The sequence below is a fragment of the Mytilus galloprovincialis genome, chromosome 2 (genome assembly GCF_965363235.1).
Source record: "Mytilus galloprovincialis chromosome 2, xbMytGall1.hap1.1, whole genome shotgun sequence".
Classification (NCBI taxonomy): Eukaryota; Metazoa; Mollusca; class Bivalvia; order Mytilida; family Mytilidae; genus Mytilus; species Mytilus galloprovincialis.
Window position 1 is genome coordinate 42397653 of NC_134839.1, and position 13108 is coordinate 42410760.

General features: G+C 33.6%; 1 protein-coding gene across 1 annotated transcript in view; it reads right to left on the reverse strand.

Moving 5' to 3' along the window:
• Positions 1–13108, reverse strand: part of LOC143063631 (sorting nexin-4-like) — a 92613-nt gene that overhangs the window by 34248 nt on the left and 45257 nt on the right. The window contains exon 4 of the mRNA XM_076235877.1: positions 427–504. Within this exon, the coding sequence (XP_076091992.1) occupies positions 427–504 (78 nt within the window). The remainder of the gene's footprint in view (positions 1–426; positions 505–13108) is intronic.

Consider the following 13108-nt stretch of genomic DNA (forward strand, 5'->3'; position numbering starts at 1 on the left):
CCTCTACTATCGTAGGTGGGGCATAATTAATTAGACCAATACACGCAAAACTTAATATAGACTTAAGAACTGTGAAAATGGGATCAAGGTCAGATAAAACCAGGCAGATTGAAATTGACATTTACACCTCACAGTCAATCCATGACTTAAATTTATAGATCTTACTTTGCTGAACATTATTGCTGTTTACAGTTCATCTCTATATATAGCTATATTCTATAACATTATATTCAAGATAATAACCAATAAACTGCTTTACTGAGTGCAGCCTGATACAACCGCAGAGGTCGCACCTTGAACAGCTGTGGCAAGTTTGAACACAATATTCAAGCTTGATATTGTTTCCACTTTTTATGTGAATGTCTTATTATGTCAGAGAGATTTGCTGGTCAAGGCATTACATAAAACCTGTACATGAGTTCATACCTCCAGTGCAGCTCGTCGTCTTTCAACAAATTCTGGATCAAATTTATCTGTTGGTGCTCCTTGCCAAAGGTACGATGGCTGAAGAAGAAATCAAAACACTGTAACTTTCAACATCAAACCTTGTAAGTTGTCCTTAATTTTAAAAGTATGAGGACTTGTTACACTTAAGAAGGTGATTCAGTTAAATGTCACTCATGGTTGCAACTTGAAGTGAATGCTGTTGAGTATGGGTAATTCACTATGAACTCCTAAATCACAAAATATTCAATGAAAGGGTTATACAGAAATAAAATTTGAAAGGGTTCCGCGGAACCCAGTGTCTCGCCTGGCCGATTTTTGCTGTTAGTCGCAGGCTCAACAAAAATGTTTATGTCAAGTTACAGTAAATGGCCTATAGCTAGGTCACAGATTTTGGTAAAATTTTCCATACATCTTTGGCTCGTTGATCTTTAAATGAAAATTGAAAATATGATGCAATAACTTCTTTTTAATTTCTGAAAGGCTATAACTGATTGAATTCTTTTAAAATTGGTTAATATTTGTATACATGGTATAGAAGCACATTAAATGAGCGAAAAATGTTCTCAAAATTATCTGAAAATCATAAAATCTTATATTTCAAAGTGCAAAGTTTTTTCTTAAAAAATTTATATGTTGTTGGTTGGTACATAAAATTTGGTACGTAAAATAATGATGGGGCCACCGACTTTGTTTTTACGGTATATATATCATTGAAAGTATTGTTCTAGGTATTCAAAAAAAAATACCACAAAACGTCAAAATAAGTCTAACATCATCATGCATAGAAGGCTGTAAAACATTGATTTTTTACTTTTTCACTACCAACTTTTTTAAAGGATTAGTAAATACCATTAAAACGAAGTAAGTGACCCCTAATTTTTTTACATTATTAAAACCGAAATTCATGTACCAACAACAATTATTGGATCATAAACAAGCTTTTGTCCAAGTTTGGTACAAATCCAGAATATTTTAGGAAGTTATTAAGATTTCAAAAACTTTAACCACAGAGTGAATATTTTTGGAAGCCGTCACCGCAGCCAATGAGGAATGTAGGATTGCTATGTCTTGCTTTTGTGACAAAAGTCACATGCTCAACAAAAAGCTTAGCAGCAGCCACTATCACAAGCCTGTTCTATCATGCCAATGTAATGTTAATTTAACAATAACCATAAAAAGGAGATTTTAAAACTGAATAAAATGTGTGAACTGTATACAAATAAGAAGATATGGTATGTTTGACAAAGAGACAACTCTCAATCAGAGCTGAAATGATGGTAAGCAACTATAGGTCACTATACAGCCTTCAAGCTCTAAAAGACAGAATTGTGTTCACAATTGTAAAATCATTTAAATGTTAATAAAAAGTCTGAACTCAGTGGAAATTTCATTATGTATGTAAGATTGAGCTCTGATAAAGAATTGCTTTATGAGCACATGATATGCTGTTGCTTTTTCAACGAATATAGTTAGCAATGTTTCCGTTCGTAAAGGGGCATAACTCTAGAATAGTATGAGTGACACATAAATGTATTTGTAGTAATGAGCACTGTGTATAAAATTACAGACAGACAAAGGTCAAACTTAATGTTACCTCTAGATCTGCTACGGTGAGGCCATAAACATAACTTTAGGGAGCTTATTTAAAATTGATACAAACTAGTCGTCAAAGTTTCATGAAAGCTGATACAAGCATTTTTAGAAATTGTCTTGTAAACTTGAAAATTCCACCTTTTTTATGAATAAAACCAGATAACTTTACTTTAAACATATTTTATTTCAAAAAATCATGTACATGACATACACATATATATAGTGATAAAATATTACAAAAGGATTCGGAAACTAGGTTTCCATTATATTAATCCGTCCCCCTGTAGAAAAAAAAGATAAAGGGAAATAACTGCAAATAAAAAAGTTGATTTTTATTCGTCAGATCTTTCCTATATATATATGTACCGGCGGCGGAGTGTGTTTACAGGACTTTGTCAAGACTGTCTCACCCAATTATGACCCCAATCATGCACGAAGGATGCTATAAGCCAAAACCCTTCGAATCTACCAAAAATTGTTGCACTTATTTAAACATGAGTACATTTTCCTCTTGATTGAGGTTATTGCAGCCAAATAGGAGTGTTTCTATATTGTATGGGAAGGGAATTTTTTCTTTCGTACGTTTTCGGACAAGGGAGTAATTATTGCACGCGAGAAGAAAATGCTTACTGCTCTCGATTCTACCACAGGTACAGTTTTTACTTTCTACAAGATTTCTCTTAAACAAATGTTCGTTCAGATTACTACAATCCATCCAAAGTCTGGCATGAAGTATTTGTCCTTTCCTGTCTCCATAAAAAAAATAATATGGTTTTTTACTTACATTTTGATTAAGGTAACGTTTAAGTGTAAACTTAGATGGACTTAGTCTGATATCGTCCAGAATACCATTCCAGGATCCAATAACTGAGGGAAGAAAAGATTTCTGGTAAAATGCTAAGTTCTACACTTTATATGTTGCGTGTCATTCGTTCGTCTTGTGTCATAATTATGAATATTAAACAATTGTTAGCTCACCTGGCCCAAGGGGCCAAGTGAGCTTTTCTCATCACTTAGCGTCCGGCGTCGTCCGGCGTCCGTCGTCGTTAACTTTTACAAAAATCTTCTCCTCTGAAACTACTGGGCCAAATTTAACCAAACTTGACCAAAATCATCACTGGGGTATATAGTTTAAAAAATGTGTGGCGTGACCCTGCCAACCAACCAAGATGGCCGCTATGGCTAAAAATAGAACATAGGGGTAAAATGTAGATTTTGGCTCATATCTCTGAAACCAAAGCATTTAAAGACATGGGGGTAAAATTGTTTATTAGATCAAGATCTATCTGCCCTGAAATTTTCAGATGAATCGGACAACCCGTTGTTGGGTTGCTGCCCCAGAATTGGTCATTTTAAGGAAATTTCACCGTTTTTGGTTATTATCTTGAATATAATTATAGATAGAGATAAACTGTAAATAGCAATAATGTTCAGCAAAGTAAGATTTACAAATAAGTCAACATGACCGAAATGGTCAGTTGACCCCTTTAGGAGTTATTGCCCTTTAGGCAATTTTTAACCATTTTTTCGTAAATCTTAGTAATCTTTTACAAAAATCTTCTCCTCTGAAACTACTGGGCCAAATTAATCCACACTTGGCCACAATCATCTTTGGGGTATTTAGTTTCAAAAATGTGTCCGGTGACTCGGCCATCCAACCAAGATGGCTGCCATGGCTAAAAATAGAACATAGGGGTAAAATGCAGTTTTTGGCTTATAACTCAAAAACCAAAGCATTTAGAGCAAATCTGACATTGATTAACTTGTTTATTAGGTCAAGATCTATCTGCCCTGAAATTTTCAGATGAATCGGACAACCCGTTCTTGGGTTGCTGCCTCTGAATCGGTAATTTTAAGGAAATTTTGCTGTTTTTGGTTATTATCTTGAATATTATTATAGATAGAGATAAACTGTAAACAGCAATAATGTTCACCAAAGTAAGATTTACAAATAAGTCAACATGACCAAAATGGTCAGTTGACCCCTTTAGGAGTTATTGCCCTTTATAGTCAATTTTTAACCATTTTTCGTAAATCTTAGTAATCTTTTACAAAAATCTTCTCCTCTGAAACTACTGGGCAAAATTAATCCAAACTTGGCCACAATCATCTTTGGGGTATTTAGTTTAAAAAATGTGTCCAGTGACCTGGCCATTAAACCAAGATGGCCGCCATGGCTAAAAATAGAACATAGGGGTAAAATACAGTTCTTGGCTTATTACTCAAAAACCAAAGCATTTAGAGCAAATCTGACATGGGGTAAAATTGTTTATCAGGTCAAGATCTATCTGCCCTGAAATTTTCAGATGAATCGGACAACCTGTTGTTGGGTTGCTGCCCCTAAATTGGTAATTTTAAGGAAATTTTACTGTTTTTGGTTATTATCTTGAATATTATTATAGATAGAGATAAACTGTAAACAGCAATAATGTTCACCAAAGTAAGATTTACAAATAAGTCAACATGACCAAAATGGTCAGTTGACCCCTTTAGGAGTTATTGCCCTTTATAGTCAATTTTTAACCATTTTTCGTAAATCTTAGTAATCTTTTACAAAAATCTTCTCCTCTGAAACTACTGGGCAAAATTAATCCAAACTTGGCCACAATCATCTTTGGGGTATTTAGTTTAAAAAATGTGTCCAGTGACCTGGCCATTAAACCAAGATGGCCGCCATGGCTAAAAATAGAACATAGGGGTAAAATACAGTTCTTGGCTTATTACTCAAAAACCAAAGCATTTAGAGCAAATCTGACATGGGGTAAAATTGTTTATCAGGTCAAGATCTATCTGCCCTGAAATTTTCAGATGAATCGGACAACCTGTTGTTGGGTTGCTGCCCCTAAATTGGTAATTTTAAGGAAATTTTACTGTTTTTGGTTATTATCTTGAATATTATTATAGATAGAGATAAACTGTAAACAGCAATAATGTTCACCAAAGTAAGATTTACAAATAAGTCAACATGACTTAAATGGTCAGTTGACCCCTTTAGGAGTTATTGCCCTTTATAGTCAATTTTTAACCATTTTTCGTAAATCTTAGTAATCTTTTACAAAAATCTTCTCCTCTGAAACTACTGGGCAAAATTAATCCAAACTTGGCCACAATCATCTTTGGGGTATTTAGTTTAAAAAATGTGTCCAGTGACCTGGCCATAAAACCAAAATGGCCGCCATGGCTAAAAATAGAACATAGGGGTAAAATACAGTTCTTGGATTATTACTCAAAAACCAAAGTATTTAGAGCAAATCTGACATGGGGTAAAATTGTTTATCAGGTCAAGATCTATCTGCCCTGAAATTTTCAGATGAATCGGACAACCTGTTGTTGGGTTGCTGCCCCTAAATTGGTAATTTTAAGGAAATTTTACTGTTTTTGGTTATTATCTTGAACATTATTATAGATAGAGATAAACTTTAAACAGCAATAATGTACAGCAAAGTAAGATTTACAAATAAGTCAACATGACTGAAATGGTCAATTGACCCCCTAAGGAGTTATTGTCCTTTATACTCAATTTTTAACAATTTTCATAAAATTTGTAAATCTTTACTAACATTTTCCACTGAAACTACTGGGCCAAGTTCCTTATAGATAGAGATAACTGTAAGCAGCAAGAATGTTCAGTAAAGTAAGACGTGCAAACACATCACCATCACCAAAATACAATTTTGTCATGAATCCATCTGCTTCCTTTGTTTAATATTCACATAGACCAAGGTGAGCGACACAGGCTCTTTAGAGCCTCTAGTTGAGGGATAATATCGCTTAAATAATCAGGGGTCTTATTGTGAAACATTTCATGAAATTTTATAATTTTGTGTTTTTTTACGTCTTTCTGATAGTAACTCCCATCCTGTTTCGTCGTATAATTTTATTTATGGACGATAACTTAGTACCACCAGTAACTATCCTAGCCGCTTCAAGTTGCATATTTTCTAGTTTATCACTTAAATAGTCTGGAATGTTGTCCCAAATGATATCTGTATATTCAAATAAAGGTCGGATAAAACTTAAATATGTAGTTTGTAAATACTTTCTTTTCAATTTGAATTTCAAGGCACGAGATAAATTTAATCTAGGTGTTATCTTTTCAATTATTTTATTGACATGAGAATGCCATGAACCATCCTCATGAAAAATTAATCCAAGGTGTTTATGGCTTTCTACTTCTGAAATCATATCATCATTCATATAAAGAGGTGGATGATGGGGTTTTACTGATTTCTTGGAAACTGTCATAGCTTCAGTCTTTTTTGCATTAAAATTTACTAGCCATAATGGACTGACCAATTGTTGATAGTCTCTATATCAGAATTAAGTTTGCTCGCTGCTGCATATTCATCTTCAACTACTATGAAAAGGGAAGTATCGTCAGCATATAGTTTTATATTACAGTCTATGTCGTTTACAATGTCATTTATATATATACTAACCAGATGCTCCGCAGGGCGTAGCTTTATACGACCGCAGAGGTTGAACCCTGAACGGTTGGGGCAAGTATGGACACAACATTCAAGCTGGATTCAGCTCTAAATTTGGATTGTGATTAAATAGTTGACACAGCATAGGTTTCTGACACAGAATGAATGTGTTCTAATGAACTTAAAATTTTTGTTTTCTCTTAGAGCAATTCACTATGCTGTTGAATATTAATCCTCTCAAAACAAGAATGTGTCCTCAGTACACGAATGCCCCACTCGCACTATCATTTTCCATGTTCAGTGGACCGTGAAATTGGGGTAAAAACTCTAATTTGGCATTAAAATTAGAAAGATCATATCATAGGGGACATTTGTACTAAGTTTGAAGTCGATTGGACTTAAACTTCATCAAAAACTACCTTGACCAAAAACTTTAACCTGAAGCGGGACAGACGGATGGACGAACGGACGGACGAACGGACGGACGCACAGACCAGAAAACATAATGCCCCTCTACTATCGTAGGCGGGGCATAAAAATGTTTGAAGAAATTTTCTTTTTTATTTATGAAATTTCAAATGAGAAAAATTGAACCCAATTTTTTTAATCACATCCCCCTTTCCCTTATTCCAAAACTAATCTCAATTAAAATTTCTAATGGAGTTTGCAACAATAACTACTCATTTAAATACATCATAAAATATTAAGATGTAAAAAAAAACTGCTTGTTATCACTGAATGTTATTTATTATAATTTATCAGTTGGTAGTAAAAAGTGAATATACATTGTATATTGTATATAACAAAGATTTAAGTTGATTCTGGACAAAGAAAGATAACTCCAATTAAAAAAAAATCTTGCTATTGCACAATATTTTGCAATTAGATATTTCTTGCTTACTATTCTGGACAAAGAAAGATAACTCTAATTAAAAAAAAATTTGCTATTTCACAATATTGTGCAATTAGATATTTCTTGCCATTGCGCAATACTGTGCAATTGAAAAGACTTGCTATTGCACAATACTTAATATAATAATTTTAGATCCTGATTTGGACCAACTTGAAAACTGGGCCCATAATAAAAAATCTAAGTACATTTTTGGATTCAGCATATCAAAGAACCCCAAGATTTCAATTTTTGTTGAAATCAGACTAAGTTTAATTTTGGACCCTTTGGACTTTAGTGTAGACCAATTTGAAAACAGGACCAAAAATGAAGAATCTACATACACAGTTAGATTTGGTATATCAAAGAACCCCATTTATTCAATTTTTGATGAAATCAAACAAAGTTTAATTTTGGACCCCGATTTGGACCAACTTGAAAACTGGGCCAATAATCAAGAATCTAAGTACATTTTTAGATTCAGCATATCAAAGAACCTAACTGATTCATTTTTTGTCAAAATAAAACTAAGTTTAATTTTGGACCCTTTGGACCTTAATGTAGACCAATTTGAAAACGGGACCAAAAGTTAAGAATCTACATACACAGTCATGACAGTTAGATTCGGCATATCAAAGAACCCCAATTATTCAATTTTGATGAAATCAAACAAAGTTTAATTTTGGACCCTTTGGGCCCCTTATTCTGTTGGGACCAAAACTCCCAAAATCAATACCAACCTTCCTTTTATGGTCATAAACCTTGTGTTTAAATTTCATAGATTTCTATTTACTTATACTAACGTTATGGTGCGAAAACCAAGAAAAATGCTTATTTGGGTCCCTTTTTGGCCCCTAATTCCTAAACTGTTGGGACCTAAACTCCCAAAATCAATACCAACCTTCCTTTTGTAGTCATTAACTTTGTGTTTAAATTTCATTGATTTCTATTTACTTAAACTAAAGTTATTGTGCGAAAACCAAGAATAATGCTTATTTGGGCCCTTTTTTGGCCCCTAATTCCTAAACTGTTGAAACCTAAACTCCCAAAATCAATCCCAACCGTTCTTTTGTGGTCATAAACCTTGTGTCAAAATTTCATAGATTTCTATTAACTTAAACTAAAGTTATAGTGCGAAAACCAAGAAAATGCTTATTTGGGCCCTTTTTGGCCCCTAATTCCTAAAATGTTGGGACCAAAACTCCCAAAATCAATACCAACCTTCCTTTTGTGGTCATAAACCTTGTGTTAAAATTTCATAGATTTCCATTCACTTTTACTAAAGTTAGAGTGCGAAAACTAAAAGTATTCGGACGCCGGACGACGACGACGACGACGACGACGCCGACGCCAACGTGATAGCAATATACGACGAAAAATTTTTCAAATTTTGCGGTCGTATAAAAAAAGTAAGGGGCCTAATATTGATCCTTGAGGGACGCCAGCATTTACACAAAAAGTATCCGAGGATTGACCTGAAACAACAACTTTTTGTTTTTGATTTGATAAATAGCTCATAAACCACTTTAATAGGTTTCCTCTTATACCAATATTTTTAAGTTTATAAATTAGACCTTCATGCCAGACTCGATCGAAAGCACGACTTCTATCAAAAAAGACAACACGAATCTCTTTTCCTGAGTCAAGAGCTTTGCCAAATAAATCTGTTATGTGTAAGAGTTGGTTAATTGTAGAATCTCCAGGCATGAAACCTGACTGGGCACTTGTTATTATATTATGTTTTGTTAAAAAGTTAAAGAAGTGCTTAAAAACACAACGTTCCATACTCTTACCAATGATCGACAAAAGTGATATTGGTCTATAGTTTGACACCAGTTCTCTATCACCACTTTTGAAAACTGGTATAACGCTTGATAATTTCCAGGTTTCTAGATACACAGCTTCACGTATAGATTGTTGAAAAGCTGAGCCAGGGGCCTACTTAACTCTTGAGCAGCATACTTCAGAAGCCTTCCGCTAATTACATCAGGGCCCGTCGCTTTAGTGACATCTAACAAAGACAAGTGATCAAACACTTCCTCTTCAGTTATTATAATATTGTTTAAAATTGGTATATTATTGGACATGGGGGTATTAAGAAAAGACGCTGTAGAATCATCCACAGTAGCTTGCTTACAAAAAAGGAGATTAAATGCGTTTGATTTTTCATTACCGTCTTCTATATATTCATTATTTACTAACAAAGGGGGGTAATTTGACGCTTTCGAAGGCTGTCCAGATAAATTTCTTAAAAGCTTCCACCAATTCTTAACATTGGTTTATGGATTCTCTAATATATTTATTTGTTTGTTGAAAAAGTCAAGTTTAGCTGTTTTAATGAAATTTATGCATTGATTCCTAACATACCGAAATTGTCGCCAAGAATCAGCAGTATTTTTCTTTTTTGCCATTTTATGAAGTCTTTTTCGGCGTCGAATTAGTTTTTTTATATGACCAGTTAGCCATAGCGGGTCTTGAGATCTAAACTTGACAAATTTACAAGGTATATATGTTTTGCAGCTATTTTTAATATAGTTTCTGTAATTTTTGTCGCGGCAACATTTACGTCATTATTATTAATAATATCATCCCAATTAACTTCACTTAGATCAAATTTATAATTAGTTAGGTCTGCGTGGTCATAGTCCCAAATCTTCCTACTAAAAACTTTATTTGGTGTTTTTTGAATGTTTATTATGCCACTCACAGGACAGTGATATCTTACATTAGCTTCCAAAATATTATCACCGACTTCAGTATATAAAAGATAACTTTGAAACATAAAATCTAAAATTAAAAAAAATCTGAAAAGTGCTTGCATCAATAGATATAAACAATTCACCAAAGTTTCATGAAAATTAGTTTTGTTGAGATTGTCCAACATGTAGACGATTGGTGGACAGAGGAACAGACTACATGTATACCATAAGCATAGGTCATGTAAATGGCCTATATAAACTAGAGTGTCCCTCATCTTGGTCTATGTGCATATTAAACAAAGGTCACACAGATGGATTCATGACAAAATTGTGTTTTGGTGATGGTGATGTGTATGTAGATCTTACTTTACTGAACATTATAGCTGCATTATTGAACTTGGCCCAGTAGTGACAGTGGAAAATATTTTGTAAATTTACAAAAATTTACAAAATTTATGAAATTGTTAAAAATTAGACTATAAAGGGCTATAACACCTTAAGGGATCAATTGACCATTTTGATCATGTTGACTTATTTGTAGGTCTTACTTTGTTGAACATTATTGCTGTTCACAGTTTATCTTTATCTATAATAATATTCAAGATGATAACCTGAACCAGATGCTCAGCAGGGCGCAGCTTTATACAACGGTTACCACAGAAGACGAACCCTGAACAGTTGAAGCAAATTTTGACACAATATTCAAGCTTGATATTGTCTTAATTTGGATTGTGATCAAATTTTTGGCATAATATAGGTTTCTGACACAAAATAAATGTGGTCAAATTTCTAACAATTCTTTTGCGCAATACTGTGCAATTGAAGATTCTTCTGGAAACTTTTCAAAAATTTTAAATTTTGAAAAATTTTGAAAATAAAATATGAATCCCTCAAAAAAATTGGGAACAAAAAATCCCCCCCCCCCCCGACTTTTTGAAACCCACCTTGGAGCAACAACCCTTAATCTATATCCCAGCCTTTTCTCTGCAGTATGGAATCTTGTGGTACAATTTCAGAGAGATATTGCATTCACTTAAACGCAAGTTATTGTCTGGAAACTATAATAATGCTTGTTTTCAGCCCTTTCTGGGCCCCTTATTCCTACATGTTTAGCACAATTAACCCTAAACTCAATCCCAGCCTTCCCTTTGTTATATGGATCTTGTGGTACAATGTCAGAGAAATCTATATATATACATATATATATACTGACACACAAGTTATTGACTGGAAACTAGAACCAGATGCTCCGCAGGGAGCAGCTTTATACGACCGCAGAGGTTAAACCCTGAACGGTTGGGGCAAGTATGGACACAACATTCAAGCTGGATTCAGCTCTAAATTTGGATTGTGATTAAATAGTTGACACAGCATAGGTTTCGGACATAGAATGAATGTGGTCTAATGAACTTAAAATATTTTTTTTGCCTTTGAGCAATTCACTATGCTGTTGAATATTAATCCTCTCAAAAAAATGTTTGAAGAAATTTTCTTTTTATTTATGAAATCTGAAATGAGAAAAATTTAACCCCCCCCCTTTCCCCATTTTTTTTTCACATCCCCCTTTCCCTTTTTCCAAATCTGATCTCAATTCAAATTTCTAATGGAGTTTGCAACAATAACTACTCATTTAAATACATCATAAAATATTAAAATGTAACAAAAGGTGCTTGTTATCACTGAATGGTAAAGATTGTTTTAATTTATCAGTTGGTAGTAAAAGTGAATATACATTGTATATTATATAAAACAATGATTTAAGTTGATTCAACTACTATTCTGGACAATTGATTGTTGGTTGCTTAACGTCCAGTGGCAAATATTTCATGCATATTCAGGACGATTATTCTGGACAAAGAAAGATAACTCCAATCAATTGAAAATTTCTTGCTATTGCACAATATTGTGCAATTAGATATTTCTTGCTATTGTGCAATACTGTGCAATTGAAAATATTTGCTATTGCACAATACTGTGCAATTGAAGATTTCTTGCTATTGCGCAATACTGTGCAATTCAAAATTTCTTGCTATTGCACAATACTGTGCAATTGAAGATTTCTTGCTATTGCTAAATACTGTGCAATTGAAAATTTCTTGCTATTGCACAATACTTAATATAATAATTTTCAACCAACTTGAAAACTGGGCCCATAATCAAAAATCTAAGTACATGTTTAGATTCAGCATATCAAAAAAGCCCAAGAATTCAATTTTTGTTAATATCAAACTTAGTTTAATTTTGGACCCAGTTCATGAGTAAATGCACGGACACGACTGGAAAAGCCATTTTTCAATCTTTCAAGAACCATAACTCCTGAATTTGTAAAAGTCAAAATCGTCATTATTGAACTTGACCTCCATTTTGTCATCAGTAACAACATATTAAAATTTGGGAAGCTTTGGTTGAACAGTTCAATGCATAAATGCACGGACACGACTGGAAATGCCATTTTTCAATCTTTCAAGAACTATAACTCCTGAACGGTAAAAGTCAAAATCGTCATTATTGAACTTGACCTCTATTTTGTCATCAGTAACAACGTATTAAAATTTGGGAAGCTTTGGTTGAACAGTTCATGCATAAATGCACGGACACGACTGGAAATGCCATTTTTCAATCTTTCAAGAACCATAACTCCTGAACGGTAAAAGTCAAAATCGTCATTATTAATCTTGACCTTCATTTTGTTGTCTGTCACAACATATTAAAATTTGAAAAGCTTTGATTGAACGGTTCATGAGTAAATGCACGGACAACATTTGGTTGCAGACCGGCCGCCCGCCGTAGTCATCCCCAAATCAATAACCGACATTTTTGTCACAAAAATCCAGTTAAAAATCTAAGTACATTTTTAGATTCAGCATATCAAAGAACCCCCAAGGATTCAATTTTTGTTAAAATCAAACTAAGTTTAATTTTGGACCCTTTAGACCTTAAGAGACCAATTTGAAAACGGGACCAAAAATTAAGAATCTACATACACAGTTAGATTCGGCATATCAAAGAACCCCAATTATTCAATTTTTGATGAAATCAAACAAAGTTCAATT